This window comes from Lynx canadensis, chromosome A3 (assembly GCF_007474595.2).
Source record: "Lynx canadensis isolate LIC74 chromosome A3, mLynCan4.pri.v2, whole genome shotgun sequence".
Classification (NCBI taxonomy): domain Eukaryota; kingdom Metazoa; phylum Chordata; class Mammalia; order Carnivora; family Felidae; genus Lynx; species Lynx canadensis.
In genome coordinates, this window is record NC_044305.1 from 29,806,651 (window position 1) to 29,830,030 (window position 23,380).

The following is a 23,380-nucleotide window of genomic DNA, read 5'->3' on the forward strand; positions in this document are numbered from 1 at the left end:
ACAGGGAGGTAGGGTGCTGGCTTCCTTGATGTTTACATTTCAAAGTGATGGCTCCCAGGCCCTTAAGAAAAAATTCCTCTGATTGTTGTGCTGATAAGAGGTTTATTTAAGTTTTTGAAAAGGTTTACATACATATACATGTTAAAGGAGAAGAGAAAGGATTTGTAAAAACAGGTTTCCTTGAAGTGCTCTAAGAAAAGGGAGAAGGGGGAGGGAAGGGTCCCTATCCCTGGCAAGAGGAAAAATTAAGCCTGCCTGCCTGCTCTCCCTCCCCCTCTCCCTCTGTTCCCTTCCTCCCCCTTCCTTCCAGTGGTTGGTCAAGAAGGAATAGACCATGAGTTGGGAAGGGTGTCCTGAGAAATCAACCCTGAGAAATTGGCCTTTGATTCAGACTGTCAGTAAATACTCAAGAATGTGCTGATGGGCCTCCAGAACAGCTGGGAGAGGTTAGGCAGGTGCAAAGACCCCAGGAGGTTAGTGGGTAAGAACTTCTCCAAGAGTCTGACACACGGTGCCACTGACAACAGGGCAATGAGGACTTCTGTAAGGGAAAGACCACCCTAAGTAACAGTAAAAGGCAAGAAACAGGCTGGGGGAAAATATCTGCAGTATAAAGATTATCATCCAGAGTATGTAAACCTCTGTCCTCCAGGAAGAAAAAAATGTGTAAGCTCAACAGAAAAAGTGGGCAAAGGATATAAAGAAGTCATTCTCAGACAAGGAAAAGAGCAGGAAAATGTAAAATAAGAAACCAGTTTTTTTTTTTTTTTGGTCTACCAAACAATTAAATTTCCTGTGTTCCTTTTTTCCTCTCTAAGAGGTCAAAGGATTCTGTTTCTTATCTACTAGTTTAATTCATGAAATATTTAAATCTATGCATTTTTGTTAATATCAGGAATATATGAGGTGAAGTGGCAACCCACAGAATGGGAGAGAATATTTGCAAATCATGTACAGTATCTGGTAAGAGTCTAAAGTCCAGAATACATAAAGAACTCTTAAAACTCAACAGTAAAAAAAAAAAAAACAGCCCAATTATGAAATGGGCAAAAGATTGAAATAGACGTTTCTCCAAAGAAGATACACAAATGGCCAATAAGCACATGAAAAGATGCTCAACAACATTCAAGAAATTGGAACCCTCACACATTGCTGGAAGGAATGTAAAATGGTGCGGCCACTTTGGAAAACTGTTTGGCAGTTCCTCAAAAAGTTAAACATAGAGTTGTCATATGGCCCAATATATACCCAAGAGAATTAAAAACATATGTCTACCCAAAAACTTGCGGTGAATGCTCATAGCAGCATTATTCATAATAGACAAAAGTGGAAACAACCCAGTGTCTGTCAGCTGGCAAATGGATAAACAAAATGTGATACATCCATATGATGGAATACTATTAGGCAACAAAAAGGAGCAGAGTACTATATTCTGTGACATGGATGAGCCTCAAAAGCATGCTCCATAAAACCAGTCAGATTCAAAGACTGTTTATTATTATGATACCATTTATGTGAGATGGCCAAAAAAGAGCAAATATACGGAGGAAAAAAATAGCTTAACTGTTGACTAGGGCTGGGAGTGGGAATGAGGAATAACAGGCACAGGGTTTTCCAAAGTAGTGGCACCATTTTCCATTCTCATTAGAAGTCTGAAAAGGTTGAGATTTCTCCCCATGCTCATCAATGCCTGTGTCCGTTTTTTGATTGCAGATATTCTAGTATGTGAGAAACAGTATCTCACTGGTTTTGATTTGCATTTCTCTCATGACTGATGAAGTTGAGCATCTTACAGGCCATTTGCATCTTCTTTGGAGAAATGTCTATTCAAATTCTTTGCCCATTTTTATTTTTTTTTTATTTTTTTTTATTTTTTTTTTTAATTTTTTTTTCAACGTTTATTTATTTTTGGGACAGAGAGAGACAGAGCATGAACGGGGGAGGGGCAGAGAGAGAGGGAGACACAGAATCGGAAGCAGGCTCCAGGCTCTGAGCCATCAGCCCAGAGCCCGACGCGGGGCTCGAACTCACGGACCACGAGATCGTGACCTGGCTGAAGTCGGACGCTTAACCGACTGCGCCACCCAGGCGCCCCTCTTTGCCCATTTTTAAATTGCATTATTTGTTTTTTTCTTATGGACATGTAAAATTCTTTGTGAATTCTAGATACAAGTTCCTTACTGACTATATGATTTGCAAATATTTTCTTCCATTCTGTGGGTTTCTTTTTACTTTTTTGGTGGAATCTTTTGAAATATACAAGTTTTAAATTTTGTGAGTTCAGTGTATCAGTGTTTTCTTTTATCCCATGTGCTTTTGGTACTGTCAGAAATCAGTGCCTAACTAACCCAAGATTACAGAGATTTACTCCTGTTTTCTTTTTTTCATGTTTGTTTATTTATCTTGAGAGAGAGAGAAAGTGAGTGATGCACTGGGGGCAGGGAGGCGCAGAGAGAGAGGGAGAGAGAGAATCTGAAGCGGAGAATTGATTCTCAAGAATCAGCCTGATGCATGGCTTAGTCCCATCAACTGTGAGATCATGACCTGAGCCGAAATCAAGAGTCAGACTCAACCAACTCAGCCACTCAGGTGCTCCTCCTATGTTTTCTTTCTTTTTTTTTTTTTTTTTTTGTTTTTTTGTTTAATAAAATTTTTAAATGTTTATTTTCTCAAGAAACAGAGACAGAGTGTGAGCGGGGGAAGGGGTGAGAGAGAGAGAGGGAAACACAGAGTCCGAAGCAGGCTCCAGGCTCTGAGCTGTCGGCACAGAGCCCGATGCGGGGCTCGAACTCATGAACAGTGAGATCATGACCTGAGCTGAAGTTGGACACGACTAAGCCACCCAGGCACCCCCTATGTCTTCTTTTTTAAAGTTTCATAGATTTTTCTCTTCTGTTTAGGTCCACAATCCATTTTGGGTTTATTTTTGTATGTTGTGTGAGGTTGAACAGACACAGAGCTGGTCACGAGGTACTTCCTGCTGTTTGCCACTCTCCCGAAGCCTGCTCTGTCTCCCAGCCTCAGTTGGATTTTTCAAGTGTCAGTTGGTCAAGTGCATCTAGTCACTTTCCCTGTCCCCGCCTTCTACATTAGGAGACAGAATGTCTCAACTCCCCTTTTTCTATTAGATACTTGACACTCTGTTTTATAATTTCTAGAAATTGTTCAGTATTTCAGAAGTATCTCTCAATACACTTCTGATAGCACTTTTTCTTCTTATCCCATACTCTGATTGATTTATGCTTGTTTTTACATTTTTTTCTGTACTTTCAGTGGGATTTTGAAGGGGGGGGGAGAGAGAGAGAGAGAGAGAGAGAGAGAGAGAAACATTTGTTCAGTCTTTTTATCTTGAAGTAGAACACAGATTTTTATTGGTAAATGGTTTTAGGTATTACATTTTGTGTGTGTGTTGTCTTTGCCCTTTTGACATCTATACAGTTGTTCACCTTAACAGGAACAACATGTATATCCCACACCAAGTATTCTTGGTGCATTCCTAACTGATAGAGTCATTTTTAAGTTTTTCAGCTGCAGTCTGTATAGGACAAGTCAAATACCTGCAGGGATTAGAAAAGAGGTGGGTAAACAGAACTGATGCAAGAGTGTGGAAGGTTGCCGAGACGGTAAAAACCTGTATCACGTTGGTCAACCAAGAGAGATCTGCAAAGGTTGCTAAAAAGTAAACCTTAGATGTCTTCACCACAAAAAAGCAATAGTAATTATGTGATATGAGGCAAGGCTAACATTACGGTAGTAATCATTTAGTGATATATAAGTGTGTCAAATCAATGCATTGTACTCCTTACACAGTAGTATTTCAGTAGAGCTGGAAAAGACAGACTTGCAGAATGAGGTCTTCCATCTGTAGTGGTATAGGTTAGGCACTCTGTGGATGGCCCCACTGGAATCTGCAATGAACAGCAGTCCTGAGAGGCCCAGGTTTTATATGCCTTTCTAGTTGTAAAGTCCTGTGTGCATCAAGAATCTTACTAACTCCACTTGTGGAAATGTTTTTATATATAAAGTGGTTATTTTTCTAAAAGAGAAAAATTGAAAGCAAACTAAATATCAGGATGTAAGGGAATGGTTAAATAACTTGTGATTCATAGAAATCATTCTGCCATTTAAAGTTTGGTAGGGGTGCCTGGGGGCACAGTCGGTTAAGCGTCCATCTCACAGTTCATGGGTTCGAGCCCCGCGTCAGGCTCTGTGCTGACAGCTCAGAGCCTGGAACCTGCTTCGGATTCTGTGTGTGTGTCTCTCTCTCTCTGCCCCTCCCCTGCTTGCAAGCTCTCTCTCTGTCTCTCTCACACAAATAAATAAATAAGCATTAAGAAATTTTTTATGGTTTATGATAGATGAAATAACATGGTAAAGTAACCATGCTATAAATTTTTTTTTTTTTTTAGCTTTTTTTTTTTTTTTATTTTATTTTTGGGACAGAGAGAGACAGAGCATGAACGGGGGAGGGGCAGAGAGAGAGGGAGACACAGAATCGGAAACAGGCTCCAGGCTCTGAGCCGTCAGCACAGAGCCCGACGCGGGGCTCGAACTCACGGACCGCGAGATCGTGACCTGGCTGAAGTCGGACGCTTAACCGACTGCGCCACCCAGGCGCCCCAACCATGCTATAAATTTAAAAAAATCAAAATTGAGTGTTAATATGAGCACAAACTGTGTTAAACTGTATAGAAAAAATACTGAAACTAAAATTCCAAATGTGCACAGTGATCTCTGGGTTGTGCAGTTGAATATGATTTTCCTCCCTTCCTTACGTTCTTCAAACTTACTCTCGTGAACATACATTATTTTACAAACAAGAGCAAATTATTTTTTTAATGGCTGTAGACTTTCACCTTGCTGTGGTATAGTTCTGATTTCCTGCACTAGCCGTATATGGATGTTTTGATCTCATTTCTCAAACTAGTTTTTAGTGGGCCAGTTTGAATGATTTTGCATTTAGAGGTAATAAGGTAATAAAAGACAGTTGCAAGTAAATCTTGTGGAACTGACTCCACCCTATTCTACCATGGGACAGGCCCCTTCAGATACTTTTTCTTTCAGCTTGCCAGTGCAATGGGCACAGCAAATGCATTAATCAGAGCATCTGTGAGAAGTGTGAGAACCTGACCACAGGCAAGCACTGCGAGACCTGCATATCTGGCTTCTACGGGGATCCCACAAATGGAGGAAGATGTCAGCGTGAGTCACGTCCCTCGGGGTTACTGACTGCAAAGCAGGCAGAACACAGTGCTTCTGTTTGACTTGAATATCTAGGAGGAAAAAAGCCACTTGGTTTTGGATACTGCATTTCTTTGTCATACTTGTCAGGAGCTCAGCTGAACGTGGGAGGGAGTGAGCAAGGCTGCCAAGTGTCTGAGTAGCTGGTTAAAGCAACGAGCCAAAAATGGAAGAGTTAAGCCTTTAATCATTCACTGTGAGGGTAAAGCAAAAGGCTTAAACCTGAACCCGGGAAAGCTCTGAGTCCCCTCTCTCCGTTTCCACCCCCCTGGAGTGAATGCTGGATGACCATCAGGTGAATCAGCACAGAGGCGGGGAGAGCCCCTAACAGCAGGCTCCAGCAGAAGCCTGTAAGGGACCCTGAGCATGGGAGGGGAGTGGGAAAGTGCCAGGGACCTTACTGAACTCGGGGGCAGTGTCTTCAGGGCTACCCCCTTCTTCCCCCTGAGGAGGCTCAGCAGAGGCAAGAAGGTCTGCCCCAGACGTCAGATAAAGAGATGAGGGAATGCAGGCGCCTGAGCTAGAAATGCAGACATGTGAGAGCGTGGCCTACTGGGGGTGGGACAGGGCGGGGGCTGAGACCCTGCCGGCAGCTCCCTTCAGAGACTGCCACCCAGGCCAGTGCAGGAGGCCAGCGAGGTAAACGTGGGTCATGGGCTGTGGTCAGGTCCCAAAAACCACACACAGGGTTTTAACCAGATGCAGGACTCCTCAGCACTTCTAGTATATTTTAAGGATTTAAAATGATGAACTGCTTTTTGGCTTGTTCTTGTTTCCATTGGGAAGACCCTTCAGGTTCTGAGCAGGAAAGTAAATAAGAAAGGAAAATCTTTGCTCACTTCCCAAATCTCACCTCCAAACTCCTTAGCACGGCCCTTGAGAATCTGATCCCAGAGCAACCAGGAGAGAGCTGGCATTTTAGCCGTACATCCCTTCACCTCTCAGGGGTCAGTCTCCTCATCTGTAAAATGGGGAGAATAGGGTGGGGTTGAGGTGAAAGTGGTCAGAACAGGGCGTTCAGTAGATGTGGGCAGTTATTAGTACCCTCCTACTGCCCTTTCCCACCACTCTTAAGTAAAAAATTCTTGCTCAGATTAAAAGGTATTTAGTAAACATATTTTTCCTTCTCATTATGACTGGGCTTCATCCGTTCAATAGCAGTCAGGGTACCTGGCATTACTGGGGAATGTACACAAGACGCTGTGCCTGAGGCCCCCTCGGTCACCGGACCTCGGGCACCTTTATCCTCTTCAAGACCATGCATTCTGCCTGAAAGCTCACTGTGGCTTGTGGCCATGCGGGGAACCACATCCAGGACATGGGACTGACTGCTGGGCCTGCTTGTGCCTCCAGGTGCCATCATCCCCATTTCTGCAGCTGCCATTTAGAAAAATGACATCCTCTGAGGCATTTGTGGGGCTTGAGTTCACTTGTCCAGAATTTAGAGCTAGATTTCTTCTTCAGAGCTGCAATCTATAACAGCATGATTTTTAAAATACTATGAGTGGCACCAAGTTTTTAGTGTTTTCCTCTTAGAACTGTGTAGTCCTGAGTGAAGGACAGTGGCCATGATCTATTGAATGCTTACCGTGTCTCATTCATGTATTACCTCCCATCATCCTTGCAGCTAGCCTGTGAGGTGGATACTGTTCTCATCCCCATTGCATAGACAAGGAAAGTGAGGCCTAGAGAAGGTAAATAGCATGCCCAGAGGAGCTCCTCCTTACAGAGGAGCTAAGTGTGGGAGAATGAACTCGTGCCCAGGCAGCCTGACGTCAGGCCCGAGCTTCTTGCTAACACACCCCACTCCTCTCTGTACCCAGCAGAGCCAAGAGCAGAACACTCGTGCTTCTGACTCCAGCATCCATCCTCTTAACCGCTGCCCTGTTCAGTTTCGTGAGTTTCTTTGGGCGATTTTTTTCTTCACAGGATTTATTTTAAGTACACCTGTCCTCAGCCCTAATGCCTTTAATTTATTTACAGAAAAACAAGGTGTAAAGTGAAAAGGTATTGAGCGAAAGACTTGTTTCATCCCATGTATAAAATGTGTCCTGGCTCACACTTATGCGTTGGATGAAGAAGGTGATTTGTTGATGGCTGGAAGAAGAGGTGACAGGAGTTGTCTTCTGCAGAGGCTAAAGTGGAAGCCAGGGTAGTGAGCCTTGTGGGGCCCCTGACCTGCCATTGCAATTTCACCCCAGTTCTGAGCCCTGTTAGGATTTGAAACGTAGCCTTTGTGGAGCAGGCACCTCAGCTGAGGCTGAGCGGCCAGACCAAGCCTCCCCTCAGGGGCTGTCATTGCTCAGAGCATCTCCGTGGGGGCAGGGACTGTGTCTGTGTCCCCACACCCAGCACCATACTGGAGATGCTTCACAAATATTTACTGAATGAATGAGTCATAGTAGTGAAAATCCATCTATCAAAAAGATCAAAATAGATCAAAATGGTTGCTTCAGATGGCAGTGGGAACCAGCATTCTCTTTCCTCCTGTCCTTGGATTTTGGTTCTTTTAATGTTGCCTTTACATTATTTGAGATAAATCATTAGCTGAAAAACTTGAATCTTATCCTTTAAATGCTTTCATTTTCATCTGTCTTTCCTATCAAATCCAATCCAGATAAAATTACGTGTTTTAGGAAAAGTCTGTGGTAGTAGTCATCTCTTAAGCCAGTTGTGACCTCCATTCCTTTTCCTTCCCCCAGCGTGCAAGTGCAATGGGCATGCGTCGCTCTGTAACACCAACACGGGCAAGTGCTTCTGTACCACCAAGGGCGTCAAGGGGGACGAGTGCCAGCTGTGAGTACCACACCCTCGGGCCCCTGCCACAGGCCACACCTGGAGTCAGTGACTGACAGCCAGGCAGGCTGGGTCTATGCCTTGTTGTCATGGGCTCTGGGGGATCCCCGGGTTGATGGATTTGGAAGTTCGCCCTTTCTACTTCAGACAGGTCTAATTTGGTCAGCCTCCATACTGAAGAGGTCGTAGGTTCAGCAGCAGTTCCTTAATGGTTCTTTAGTTCACATTTTATGTTTGAGTGACACTGACATTTCCTGGGTTCCTGACTTAGATTCATCTTTTCACCTCAGTCGCTACTCAGTTTTTGTCACATCCAGGGATTACACCCTTTTCCCAAGAAATTTGGAAGAACTGGTATTCCAGGACAGTGTTTTATTTAGCATTTTGGTTGTCTGATAGTAGAGATGATCCTCAGGGCTTTAACCCATCCCTCCTTATTCTAGCATTTTCCTTGGTGAAGTATGTCAGACATCTTCCAAGGAAGAGTCTGGGGTTCTCATCCATGAGGATGCAGATAGCGTCAGACAGACATGGAGCTTTAGCCCTGACTGAGCCTCCACTGAGCAGGGTGCTCTTGAGACAAATCACTTAACCAAGCCGAGCCTCAGTTTTCCTGTTCATCAATAGTGGGACTAGCAATAATTGTTTTTAGTGTCCTGGTGAGTTGAAACAAGAGATGGTTCCCCAACAAGTATATACCTGTCTGCCTCCCCAGAAAACCTCATAAAACATGTGTTCCAGGTTGACGCGTTCTCAAGAAGAGACTTAAGTGAGAGAAATGCATAGTAGTATCACAGCATTGAGCTGATACAAACAAATACATCATTGGTGAACTTTTTTTCCCCCAAAGAACAGTAGTAATAAGTCACCAGTGACCCAGACCTTGCTGGTGATGTTCAAGGAAAGAATTGCTCTGTCTGCATTTTATAGTTCACACTGCTGTGCATATTTACTGGTTTCGTGATGCCTTAAAGCTAGTATGTGAAGAAATGTTTAATCAAAGATTAAATTTAGCCTTGTGATCTAGGCTCCTTTAAACAGAAAAATATAATAGAACAAAATTAATGACTCCTTTTCTCAGGTGTACAATAATGAAATGAGGTATACAGTAAAAGACTTTCTCTTCAAGAGATTTTATTTATTTGTTTTTTATGTTTATTTATTTTTGAGAGAGAGAGAGAGAGAGTGTGTGTGTGAGTAGGGGAGACGCAGAGAGAGAGAGGGAGACACAGAATGCAAAGCAGGTTCCAGCCTCTGAGCTGTCAGCACAGAGCCCAACATGGGGCTCAAACTCACGAACCATGACTTGACCCGAAGTCGGACACTTAACTGACTGAGCCACCCAGGCACCCCTGTTAAAGAGATTTTAGATACAAGCAAGAGCTAAGAATCACCTGGGATCAAAGGACACAATATCCCGTATTATTTATCTGAGAAGAGTGCTTGACCCAAGCTTTCCTCCCTTTCTTACAGCTCTTAGCTACTGGGCCTGCCAGTATGAATGACCTTGTGAAGTGGGAGATTGGGTTTTGCTGATGTTCATAAATGATATTTGTGCATTTTCAGTGGAGGAGTAATGATTTCTTTTTTATTAGACTTTATTTTTTTTCTTCAGACTGGTGAACCACGTTCAAGGGTTTAATAAATAAATAAATAAATAAATAAATAAATAAATAAATGTGATTCTCAGTGTTTAGCCTTTGCCTGCTTATTTTTACAGAACAGGATCAGTTTTATTCAGGGAGAAGAGGAAGGAAGTGAGAAATGAATATTTGAAAAATATTTTAACTTCAGTCTTAGAGGCATATTTAGTCCACACAAAAGTAAAAATGTGTTTTTTATGTGTTTTCAAAAAACCAAGGATCTAGGTTTATTATATTTGGATTTGTCTCCTGCACTTTGGCAAATGTTTATTCGTTGGCGGTGGTGTGAACTGCTGGGCCATCACTACTGAACCTGAACACAGACTCTCATCAAGCTCCCTGATCTGAGTAACAGTGAAGAATGTAATTGTACAGACTCAGACTTGTTTTCAGTTTAGTTTTTTATATAAAAGGATCTGCTTGATTTTAAAATGAATGTAGATTTTGTTTTACCTAGCAATAGAAAATAATCTTCATTTTTATCCTCCTAGATGTGAAGTAGAAAATCGATACCAGGGAAACCCTCTCAAAGGAACATGCTATTGTAAGTGTTTTCACAATTCATATTTGTCTAAAGGCCAAATAGATCAATAAAACTTCATACTTTAACATGGGTTGAGAATGGTAAGTGCTATAAGAATATCATGGAGGTGTGTCCTAATTTGATGTGTTTCCATTCTATCACATTTACTACATTTATGTTAATTACCTCTTTAGGAACTAATAAATAAAATATTTAATGATTAACTTACAGGGAAAGGTAAATCTGGCAAAGGGGCCAGGTTCTTATGGGTAAATGTATTTTCTTTCTATAGGAAAATCCACATAGTAGGCAAAGTTACAGAACCAGAGAAACGGAGTAACGTTTTCGCATATCCACTCTAATTTTGTACTTGTTTTCCTGGATTGAATAGCATCCACTCAAAATTCATGTCCACCTGGAACCTATAAATGTGACACACACACATATATATACACATATAGATATACATTGTATGTGTATGTGTGTATATAATATATGTAAATATATACACATATATCTCTTTTAGAAGAAATGAGAAAAACTTCATAACTTTGTGTAGGGGAAAGAATTCTTAGATATGATTCTAAAAGCACAACTCATAAAAGAAATACAATTTTTAAAAATTTAAAAAATTTTTATTTATTTTTGAAAGAGAGCATGAGTGGGGGAGAGGCAGAGAGAGAAGGAGGCACAGAATCCCAAGCAGGCTCCAAGCTCTGAGCTGTCAGCACAGAGCCCAAGGTGGGGCTCAAACTCACAAACCGTGAGATCATGACCTGAGCTGAAGTCAGGTGCTCAACCGACTGAGCCACCCAGGCACCCTGAAAGAAAAAACTATTTATTGGGACTTTATCAAAAGTTAAAACTTAAAAGAATACCATTAAAAAGTAAAAGCCACAGAGAAGAAAAAATGTTTGCAAATTATGTATTTGATAAGGAGCTTGTATCCAGAATATATTAAAAAAACAAAACAAACAGCACTTTTACAACTAAATGAGGAGACAGTTCAAGTTGAAAACGAGGAATGATTTGAATAGACATTTCACCAAAGAAGACAGTTGGCCAACATGAACAAAAGACTTAGTAACATCACACATTTGGGGTATGTGTTTTAAAACCACAGTGAGGCACACCCCTAGAATGACTAGAATCAAAAGTCAGTCCTGTGACTTAATAGATGACTGGATTTTCACCTCTGCTCTACATTCAGTCTGTTGAATACACCTCTTTGGTTAAAGTACATTAAGAAAAACCTGGCCTCACCAGATAGAGTTGGAAAGGAGTAGAGTATTTTAATAACCTTTTCAGTTAATTATGGATACTGTCCTTTGATACCATACCAAAACTAGACAACTGGTTATTTCTTAAAGATCAGTTAAATGTGGAACTCGAAACCATATCAGTGAATTTTTTGTAATCTGGTACATTACACCGTATCTGTCTTGGAAAACAAAGCCAATACCCAATGCCAAGTTTTAGCAATGCTATGGGAAACTGGAACCTTCATGCATGCATTCTTTATGGGATATAAAATGGTGTAGGCACTCCGGCAAACCATTTGGCAGTTTCTTAAACAGTAAAAAATAAACTTAACAACAACTCTCCGTTTCCCTCTTCTTCTGGCTCCTGGCAGTCACCGTTCTGTTTTCTGTTTCTATAATGTTGACTGCTCTAGGCATCTCATATAAGTGGAATCATACAGTATTTGTCTTCTGTGGTTGGCTTATTTCGTTTGGCATAGTGTCTTCAAGATTGTTCCAGGTTGTAGTGTATGTCAGAATTTCCTTCCTTTTTAATATTCCACTTTATGTATACTGTTGATGGACCTTTGGGTTGCTTCCATCTTTTGGCTATTGTGAATTATAGCCATGATCTGTTTGGCTGCTATGAACATGGTGTACAAATATCACTTCAAGATCCTACTTTCAACTCTTTGGGTATGTACTCAGAAGTAGAATTGCTGGATCATTTGGTAATTCTACTTTTAATTTTTCGAGAAACTACCATACCGTTTTCCACATTAGCTGCACCATTTCGCATTCCCACAAGGTTTCCAGTTTTTCCACATCCTCACCAACCCTTGTTCTTTTCTTTTCTTTCTTTTTTTTTTTTTTTTTTTTTTTTTGTAGTAGCCATCTTACTGTGCGTGAGGTGGTATCTCATTGTGGTTTCGATTTGTATTTTCCTAGTGATTAATGATGTTGAACTTCTTTTCGTGTGCTTACTGGCCATTTTGTATATCTTCTTGGGAGAAATATCCATTCAAGTCCTCTGTTCATTTTTAAATCAGGTTGTTGTACAATAGACTTTTTAGAATTAAATTCTACCATCTTGGGCAGCTAGCTCTTTCTGCCCATGGGTCCTGTCCCCATGATTTAATAAAACCACCTTTTTTGGACTAGGAAAAAAAAATTATACCATCTTTGGCCATTAGTTTCTCTCTAAAGGCATGTTCTTTTGCTACATCACTTTAGTGTTTGAATGCTTTCTTGCTTTCTAGAATAAGATAGTCAAGGCACATATTCCTTGCTCCAGACCTGGAATCAGCCTATTTTTCCATGGAGTCTCGATTCCTTTTATATCATTAATTTATAGCTGTGTATCCTTAAGCAAAACCTAGCATGTAATAGATGTACAATGAATATTTGTAGGTGAGTGAGGTTGGAGCCTAAAGTCTCAGCCAGGATCATGATACAAGGAGAGTTTGATAGGTTATTCCAAATAAAACAATACTGCCCACAGACTTTATTTCCTTTGAAAAGCTTCCTAGTTCCCAGTTGTAAGTGAGCTAAAAGTGTTTCCTGGCTGTTGAATATTTATAAGAAAATCAGTCTGTATCTCTAAAGACTTGTTCTGTTTTGTTTTAATTTTTGAATATACATTTCTTTCTTTCTATAGATACTCTTCTTATTGACTATCAGTTCACCTTTAGCCTGTCCCAGGAAGATGACCGCTATTACACAGCCATCAATTTTGTGGCGACACCTGATGAAGTAAGATTTTTAAAGTTTTCTTGCTTTGTTTTGAATTCATGTGACTCTTTTTCTTGATCCTTGTGGGTAGAAGCACGGCATTAGCATGGTCTCCAAAGTGGAGTACGCAGGACTGTTTAGAGGTGCAGGAAAGAAATGTTAGGATCTACATTTTATCTCCTCTCCATCTCAAAGACAAGAGTGACGTTGTTAAGATTTATCAGGATCCGATACACAGGCTGACACTGACTCCACACATACTTGGTTTGCCCATCAACCCATTGCATCCCCATACAGGAAAGGAGAGCAGACTGCAAGGGGAGCTCCCCGATAGAGGGGCGCATGGCAAGGCCCAGATTTATTTCTTAAAATGGACCAGACGCTTAACAAGTACCCTCGAAGAGACTGCAGATTGAAATGAATGCCAGTGATACGAGGACGATGGCAGAGGTGACGCTTCTGTGCCTAGAATAAGTTGTTAGCCTCAGTAGGAGGCAAAACTGGTGAAGGTACAATCGAGTCCAACAAGAAGTTGACCAGAAATCATTGAAATTATTAAGACTGTTGTTTGAAATGTGGGTTTATATCTTTTTTCATTAACGATGAACCACAGCCTGCCGTAAGGTACTACCTAGGGGTAGAGGGAGCCAACATAGCACGACATTTAAAAGTGAAGCATTTAGAACATGAAGGCACACCTATATGATTTTTTCAATGAAATATAAAGTCATTCAATGGCCAGTCCAGTACGTAATGAAATTTCAGTAAACTTGATGATAAATTATTTAGAAACCTCCTTTAAACTTTCTTATTTCTCATCAACATACACAAAGCCATTTACTGTCACAAAATTCCTGTCACAATAAACATAACAAATAATAAACAGAGGATAATATGACAGTAGGCCCATTTATATTCCTTTGTTAACAAACATTGTTAACATTACTAAATTAAAAAAAATAAATAAATTAGTAGTAGAATAAAATCCAGAGTGTGGGATGTTTATTATATAATGAAATGAAAGTAAGATTTATTTTTTATATTCCATTTTAATGGTAAATTTAAAGAAAAATGAACTAGAGAAAATCTATTCCAATGAGTGAATTTCTTTTTAAGTAAAAACAATAAGTAACCTTAATGAAAATATTCTGTGGACACACTGTCGTATCATTTGAATGGCTCTGGTGACTGTTATTAAAAAAAAAAAAAAAAAGGTTTTAAGATAAGGTTATACCAAAGTACCACACATGAAATTTGTTTAATACCTTATTCCTCAGCAAGTGGTTGAAGGATGTCTTTCAGGATGTGATTGATGTTGTTGATTTTATTTTAAATAAACAAGACTCCTCCGTAATACTTCTTGATGAGGTGAGGAGCTACGAAAATCTTTTAACCTCTCTGGAGTTCCTTGTTTATCTTATGACAGAATATTTAATAGAATTATCCAATGTGTATGTTCTGTCTTTTATAAAAGCACTAGGATTTCAAATTTATTGATCCTTTCCAAAAGAAGTAATTATTAGTAGTGTGCTTCCAATAAACATAAACACTTGAGCTGTCCCCTGCAAGAGGACAGTGAGGTTATGTCAGTAAATGAGAAGGTAAATAACTGCTTTGCGAGAGAAACTTCTGGGTTGGAGATCGCATTTTGAAAATGACTGTTTGGAAACGTTTCCATTGTTGTGATTTTGTGCTGTAAAGACCATTACAAATCTTACCGATCTGACTTGTTTTTTGATCTTTCAAGATACAGAATTTCAGCAGGATTGGATCCGTTTACAAAATTTAAAAATACGACATCTGATTCACTTGCAAAAACAATTCTTTGACCACAAGAAAGAGATTTATTCGTCAAATTTCAGTGAAAACTTAAAATTAGCATCAGTTTACCCATTGTAGCCAACAGTGCACTTCTTCCCATTGGCTCAGCACATTTCTCAGAGATGTCTTTTTCAGTCATTAAAATCAAGGATCAAAATAACCTAGCTCTTCAAATAGTTGTCTTTAAGTGGTAAAAGGATTTCAAAGCTAATGAGGAGTATTCAGTCATATTTCTCTTGATTTTTTTTAGTAAGAGAAAAATGTTTTTTCACATCCCGAATGGACACAAAGTATTTTTTTAAGTTAGTTTATTTCAGTTTTATATGCTTTTTTAAAAAACCATTTCCATTTGGAGAACTTCACAATATATGTAATCTATCAGCTCAGAAGTATGTAGGTTTAATTTATAAATACACATAAACTGGGGACTTGGTTAAGTGTTTACGTATTGGTGTGAGCTCTCCCGACATTTGGAGCCCAACTACCTAGATGATCCTTACGAGGCTGCTTCCCCTAACATAGGCCGTATGATTTAAGACATTGTGCTCTGGTGAGAGGTTTTTTAAAGGATACTTTTTCATAGAGTTAGGCATATGATAAAGCATTAAATTATATATACTTTTAAGGGAGAGAAATGAAATTTATTTGGGAAAACTGGTTAGAAATGTTAACTCATATTTTATAAGTGTGAGTTTCTTTTAAGACATCGTAAAATATCTGTTTTGTAATTAAGAAAATTGAGAGTAATAAAATTTGATTACTGTTTTCTTTCAAAATCTGGAAACCATTATAATTAATTTTCTAACTGTTCGCACCTCTCATCAGCAAAACAGGGATTTGGACATGTTCATCAATGCCTCCAAAAACTTCAACCTCAACATCACCTGGGCCGCCAGCTTCTCAGGTAAAGACATACCTAGAGAAGACCTTTGAAGTGGAAGTAGCAGATTGAGAAAAGTAATGTAGTTGTTGAGAAAGGGGGCGCTGGGGACAGACAGATGGGTTTGAAACCCACTTTTGCCACTTACTACCTGGGAGACCTTGCACCAAGTGTCCAAACCCCTCTCTAGACCTTAGGGTTATTAGTTGTAAAGAGAAGATAACGATACTTACCTCCTAGAAGTAAGTAGGTTGTGTAGATGAATTTAGGTTATACCTATACCTGCTGTGTAGATGAACTTAGGTTATATGTGCCAGCGCCTACCACGGTGTCAGGCTCAGTACGTGCTCACCACCCCCACCCTGCTACCAGCTTTAATAGCATTGCTGTAGCCACTGCTCCGGCACTCCCGTCACCTCCCCATCCATGCTTCAGAAGGACAATATGGAAATGACTCAGAGTTTCAAGAAATGGAAATATTTTAAATAGAATGAGATCTTAGTGAGTAAGGGGAAATATACTTTGGGAATTAAATCAAGCTCTCAGAGCATAGTGTTTGCTAGCCTGTTTACCTTGCTATGATTCACTAAGGAAAATCTGAAGAAGTAACAGTTGGGCCTGATGTAGTGCTTATGAACATAGCTTGGCAGATCTGGGTTTGAGCTCTGCCTGTTACTATGCTGCACTGTGCGATTAGGCAAATTCAGCTTTCTGAGCCAGTTTCTCGTGTATACAAGGGATGATTAAAACACCTAGCTGTGAGGGGCGCCTGGGTGGCGCAGTCGGTTAAGCGTCCGACTTCAGCCAGGTCACGATCTCGCGCTCCGTGAGTTCGAGCCCCGCGTCGGGCTCTGGGCTGATGGCTCAGAGCCTGGAGCCTGTTTCTGGAGCCTGTTTCCGATTCTGTGTCTCCCTCTCTCTCTGCCCCTCCCCCGTTCATGCTCTGTCTCTCTCTGTCCCAAAAATAAATAAACGTTGAAAAAAAAACAAACAAACAAAAAAAAAAAACAAAACACCTAGCTGTGCAGAACATGGTGAGGATGAAATGACATAATAAACAAAGTAGTCAATGTAGTGCTTGAAACATGGTTATTTTTCACTCAATGTTAACTGCATGTCATTATCATTACTCTTACAATACTTGTTTTTGGTCACAACAACACGACCAATCAGATGGAAGCAAAATTAATTTTTTTTTAATGTTTTTATTTATTTTTGAGACAGAGAGAGACAGAGCATGAGCAGGGGAGGGGGAGAGAGAGAGGGAGACACAGAATCCGAAGCAGGCTCCAGGCTCTGAGCTGTCAGCACAGAGCCTGACGCGGGGCTCAAACTCACGGACTGTGAGATCATGACCTGAGCTGAAGTCGGATGCTCAACCGACTGAGCCACCCAGTCACCCCTAAACGTAACCTTTGTATGTATTATGTTTATCATATCTTAAAAGATATGCTATCTATCTTAAGACACGTTTATCACGTCTTAAAAGATTGTATAGAATTCAGAGAAGGTTTAGAAACTTGCGGTGAGGAGACACTTCCAAGAAAAAGTCGGAATTATGAGAGCCTTGGGAGAAGGGCAACATTTCTGAGCATGTGAATGCTTTTCAATGATTCTCTTAATGAGGACCCAAAAACCTGGGCTCCAGTCACAGTATTTAATGCAGACATGGGAAAAAAAAAAAAATCTGTTTTTTGAGTCTTTGTAGATACTAGAATTCCTGGCTAAGGGAGAATATGGAATATTGAAGGGCTATTTGGGAAGAGGATAAGTTTATGCCAGATTGAGGGGATTTAAATACAGTTGTAGCTGATAACAGAAGGGACGGAGTGATTCCCTAGAGCTCCTTTCTCCCTGCTGCTGTTGAGACATGAGGTCACTGCTAGTTAGGAAGGGAGAGGTGACTCTGTCCCTGATATGGGGGATCAAGAGTACTGACAAACAGGTATGAAGGGGAAACGTAAAGCAGTTGAAGTGTTAACGTGCAGAGTGAGGGCCATTGCTTGTCAGCAGGATTCCAGTGGTATCTGTATTTTCACAACTGCGTGCCATCATTTCAGTGCTGAGGAGTTCCGAGACCCCTGCAAAAGCATTCTGGTTAAGGGCACAGCCTTGTGTATCCGCCTTCCTGCTGCAAATCTCACCTCTGCTTCTTGCTGGCTGTGTGACCTGAGCCAAGTTACTAAATTTCTCTGAACCTCAGTTTCCTGATCTACAAATGAGAATAATAAGAGTTGTTGTTAGAACTAAAGGAGATTGTGCTCTTAAAGCTATTCCTGGAACATAGTGAGTGTTAAGTAAATGCTAAACTGTCATTATTAATGAGGACAGATTCTGTCCACAAAAAGAAAAAAAAAATGGGGCTCTTGTATTTCATTCTTTTCTTCCTGACAGCTGGAACCCAGGCTGGAGAAGAGATGCCTGTTGTTTCAAAAACCAACATTAAGGAGTACAAAGATAGCTTCTCTAATGAGAAATTTGATTTTCGCAACCATCCAAATATCACTTTCTTCGTCTATGTCAGCAATTTCACCTGGCCCATCAAAATTCAGGTAAGAAGTGCTTTTCGGTCTCAGCCTGCAGATGTAGTGAAATCTCTTCAGTGGAGACTAAATCCATTAATTTGGAACTTGAGGTAAATGAGGTGCACAGTATAGCTTTGCCTTTGTAGTCTCTGTGGCAAAGGAGCGTGAACACCTGAGCACCGTAAAGAAGGTGTGGTGGGGATGGCTTCAGTCACTTGAGAAGGGAAATGATACACGCTCTTGAAAGCAACTCGGCACATAACACGTTTGGTAACTACAGCTGTATTCATTTCTTTGCTGAGCACTTGCCATGTAAAAGCCTATAGAGCTTTGGTTCTGGGGGAAGGTGGGTATAAATGAAATAAACACACTTCTAACCAGCGAAAGCCAGAGCGTGGGATGTGCCATACAGAAAGATGCCACAAATGCGGGCAGAGTTTAGAGGAAGATAGCAATGGGTGGCAGCACAAGGTTGCCTGTAAGAGCACAGGCCCTGCAGTCGGACAGGAGGATGCGTCCTGGCTTGCTCCTGGACAGATCGTGTAGCCGCTCCACACCTCAGATTTTTTGTGTATGTGACCTGAAAGCATGTCACCTGCTGCTGCCACCGGTGTTATCAACCTTGATCGTTTTCTCTGTTCTTGGGTGACCAGTAGACTCCCTCTTATCCAAGACCCGTGACCTCATTTTTGCTCTTTATCATCTGCCGCTGTCCTCAAGGGCCTTGCCTCCATACTTTTCTCTTTTACCCCCTGTGTGGAATTCAGGGCTGGGTGGACTTCCAAGGGCTGGTTCACCTTTAGCCATCGAAGCATGGTCACAGGACGGGTCTGTGGCCGTTCACCGACTCTCAGAAGCAAGTCGTCACTGATCAGTGACGATGTGTTTGAAAAGGACTTGTGGTGATTTTGTGTCCATGTCTTGGGACTGTGACTACAGAGCAATCTTCTCCTTCCTGGAATGTGAGGATAGGTTCTGTGTTGTGGTTTTTTTTCTCACCAACCACTTTCCTTTTTCTGTCTAGTGGTCTACCAATGTGCTCATCCTCTAATCGGCTTTTCCCTTTGCTCTTAGACACTGTCTGCTTCCCTCCTTGGCCAGCCTTCTCATAGTGTTGGCTCCCTATCTGTGCTTCCTCTTATCTACTTGTCCATCAGCCCACACAGCAGTGCCTCCTTCCCTCACCACATCCTGAAACTGTCCTATCTTAGCAGATGCCAGTCACTGAATTCTTCAGTCTCCTCACTGCTCTCTTGCTCACAGAGTGGTTTGAGTCACTGTCTTTCTGGCCTTCCTGGTCCTTTCTTTCCCTGATTCTCTGGCCAGTCTCTTCAGGGAATCTCCTTCCTTAAATATTGGGGTTGTCTGCAAATCAGTCATATCCCATACAGTTTCCCGGGGTAATTCCATCCCCCCTGTAAGACTTACGGGATTCTCTGTATTGGTGATTCTCAGTGCTGTCTCCAGCCCAGCTTATACTTGAGCTCCAGACCAATATTCTTGGTGGCTGCCTAGACATCTCTACCTGGACAATCGCAAGCTCCTGCCTTTCGCACATAGTCATTCCTATGACCTCAGCCCCAAACCCCAGGCCTCTTTTCTCAGTGAATGACACCACCATTCGTCCAATTTCCTTTTGCTTTCCTTGTTAGATGTGTATATCAAGGTTAAACTAACCATTAGTAATTATAAATTGATTTTTTCTTCTTTCTGAAAGAGATTATATAAGATTAGAATTCTATGAACCTTGAGTACCTGATCTCTCCTGTAAAATCATTAGATTTTGGTGTTTTATTTGTGGAGATTTTTTTAAACTGTTGATTCAGCTTCTTTAAAAGTTATAGGATATTTTGGATTTTCCCTTTCTGTTTGAGTCATTTAAAATAATTTTTTCTAGTTATTATTTATTTAATTTTTTCAGATGTATAGACATAAAGTTATTCACACTACCCTCTTATCTAATTTTTGCAGCATCTCTGCTTAAGAGTACTGAATCAGGGCGCCTGGGTGGCTCAGTTGGTTAAGCCATGGCTCAGGTCATGATCTCACAGTTTGTGAGTTTGAGCCCTGAGTCGGGCTCTGTGCTGACAGCTCAGAGCCTGGAGCCTACTTCAGATTCTGTGTCTCCCCCTCTCTCTACCCCTCCCCTGCTCACACTCTGTGTCTCTCTGTCTCTCAATAATGTTAAAAAAATCATAATAAAATAAATAAAAAAGAGTACTGAATCATACACTTAAAAATGTTTAAAATGGAGAGCACCTGGGGGTGCCTGGGTGGCTCAGTCGGTTGAGTGTCCGACTTCGGCTCAGGTCATTATCTCACGGCTCGTGAGTTCGAGCCCCACGTTGGGCTCTGTGCTGACAGTTCGGAGCCTGGAGCCTACTTCAGATTCTGTGTCTCCCTCTCTCTCTGCCCCTAACCCACTCATCTTCTGTCTCTGTCTCTCTCAAAAATAAATAAACATTAAAAAATTTTTTTTAATTAAATAAATAAATAAAATAAAATGGGGAGTACCTGGGTGGCTCAGTTGGTTAAGCGTCCAACTTTGGCTCAGGTCACGATTTCATGGTTTGTGGGTTCAAGCCCCACATCGGGCTCTGTGCTGACAGTTGGGAGCCTGGAGCCTGCTTCGGATTCTGTGTCTCCCTCTCTCTCTCTGCCCCTCCCCCGCTTGTGCTCTGTCTCTCAAAAATAAATAAATAAGCATTTAAAAAAAAGGTTAAAATGGTAAATTTTATCTTATGTAGGTTTTACCCTAATTTTAAAAAGTTTTAAATATCAAAGCAAGACTTTTTTTTTTGGTAAATATAGATAAACTTAATCTAAAATTCATACAAAAAGGCAGAGAGTCTACAATAGCTGTAACAAGTGTGAAAAAGAAGAATAAAGTGGGAGGAATCACTGTATATAATGTTAAGGTTTATTGTTTAGTTACAGTAATCAAGACTTTGTGGTTGTTGGTGGAGGGATAGACAGATCAAGGAATGGAATAAAGAACCCTGAAACAGAACCACATAAATATGTCGATACGATTTTTGACAAAGAAACAAAGACAATTAATTCAGTGGAAGAAGGAGAGCCTTTTCAAAGAAGTACCGCTGGAACAATTGGGCAGCAACAGACAAATAAATGAACTTTGATCTAAACCTCACATCTTAAACAAAATCAGCTCATTATAGATCATACCTTTTTTTTCCTAAGTAAAGTGGCCACTTATTCAGCCTCTTGTCATGTCAAAATGTTTTGTGCATATGCCACTATAATTAGCACACCCTCTGTAACAGGCAAAATTGTACATCAAATTATATTTCATGTTACCTCATTATATAAAAATATAAAGTAAAAATGATCTATCATTTCCATGTAACATTACTATTAAACAGTTCAGCAGTAGATAATGAAGCGTGAAATCTTAGTAAAATATGATACAGGAAGAGCATAATGTAATTCTCACTTGTTGTTATTTGTTATGAATATACAAAGACAAATTTTTTAAATGTTATATTTACTGAGATTCTGGCAATAGCTTTATGTAACAAGACACAGCATACCAGGCCTGCCACTCAACTTGTTTATGGTAACTCTCAGCTTCAATCTGAAGCTGTTTAAAAAAAAACAAAAAAACAAAAAAATCAAAAGCCTGCTTTTTTTTTTTTTTTTAACATGCTAAGTATTTTGGCAAGTGTACCGTTAAACACAGTAAGGAATTTAAGATAGCAAGAATAAGAAGTTAATAAAAAGTACCTGTGTCTATTTGAAATGATTCCTCTTGAAAGCCAAAGTGTAGTCCAAATTAATTTGAATGTTATAACACATTCTCATGCTAAAAAACATTTAATATTATTGAAGTGGAGGTAAATCCCAGAACTTTGGGGGCTCTGCCATGCTGCAAAGGGCTGTTTCTCTGGTTCACTTGACAGAGTCCAAGGATATCAAAGGGCAAGACTGCTGTACGCAGCTCTGACCTCCCATGAAGCATGGCTGCTGTGTCCTCAAAAATAGGATGTGTGAGGATAAAAGGCACGCTATTCTGCTAGCTAAAGAGATAGCACCCTCCCCCTCAAAAGCCCGTTCCCAAGATAAATGAAAGTATTTAAGGGCAAAAAATTAAAATACACTTACCTACAGAGTAAGGATTTTGAAATAATCAATGTGATCGCTATTTCAGAAATGTTAACTGGAGTCATCTGGTCATTTCTGATTACATCTTAATGATGTGTCCACGTTCAGTTTCTGTGGACTCATAATTAGATACTTCTAGTCAAAAATATTAATTTTAGGAACTCTTGGGTGGCTCAGTCGGTTAAGTGTTCAACTCTTGATTTCAGCTCAGGTTATGATCTCACTGTTTGTGAGATAGAGCCCTGCATCGGGCTGTGCACTGGTCGGTCTCTGCACTGACAGTGCAGAGTCTGCTTGGGGTTCTCTCTCTCTCTCTCTCTCTCTCTCTCTCTCTCTCTCTCTCTCCCCCCCCCCTCCCTCCCTCCCTCCCCCCCCAAAAAAAAATAAACATTAAAAAAATATTAATTTTATCTCCAAATACTGTAACCACTAGCACAACTGCAGTGTGTTATCTCCAGGAGTTATTAAGCACGGGAAGAGAAAAAATAGAGACACAGAATCCAAAGCAGGCTCTAGGCTCTGAGCTGTCAGCACAGACCCCGACGCGGGGCTCCAACTCATGAACCACAAGATCATGACCTGAGCCAAAGTCGGACGCTTAATCGACTGACCCACTCAGGCGCCCCTTGAAGAAGAACTTTATATCCTAAGTCTGGGCAAAAGATTTCTAGATTTGACAACAAAAACATGACCCATAAAGGAAAAAATTGATAAATTGGACCACATCAAGACCAAAAGCTTTTGCTCTATGTAGTAAGACCCTGGCAAGAGGATGAAACAGTAAGCTACATACTGGGAGAAAATTTTTGCAAATCATATTTCTAACAAAGCACTTGTATCTAGACTATAACAGTTCT

General features: G+C 40.6%; 1 protein-coding gene across 5 annotated transcripts in view; it reads left to right on the plus strand.

Moving 5' to 3' along the window:
• The window catches only part of ATRN (attractin), a 160,731-nt gene that overhangs the window by 90,327 nt on the left and 47,024 nt on the right, over positions 1 to 23,380 (plus strand). For all 5 annotated transcript variants that reach the window (XM_030309976.1, XM_030309977.1, XM_030309978.1 and 2 more), the window contains exons 19-24: positions 5,065 to 5,202; positions 7,944 to 8,037; positions 10,172 to 10,224; positions 13,102 to 13,196; positions 15,822 to 15,900; positions 18,271 to 18,428. In XM_030309976.1, the coding sequence (XP_030165836.1) occupies positions 5,065 to 5,202; positions 7,944 to 8,037; positions 10,172 to 10,224; positions 13,102 to 13,196; positions 15,822 to 15,900; positions 18,271 to 18,428 (617 nt within the window). The remainder of the gene's footprint in view (positions 1 to 5,064; positions 5,203 to 7,943; positions 8,038 to 10,171; positions 10,225 to 13,101; positions 13,197 to 15,821; positions 15,901 to 18,270; positions 18,429 to 23,380) is intronic.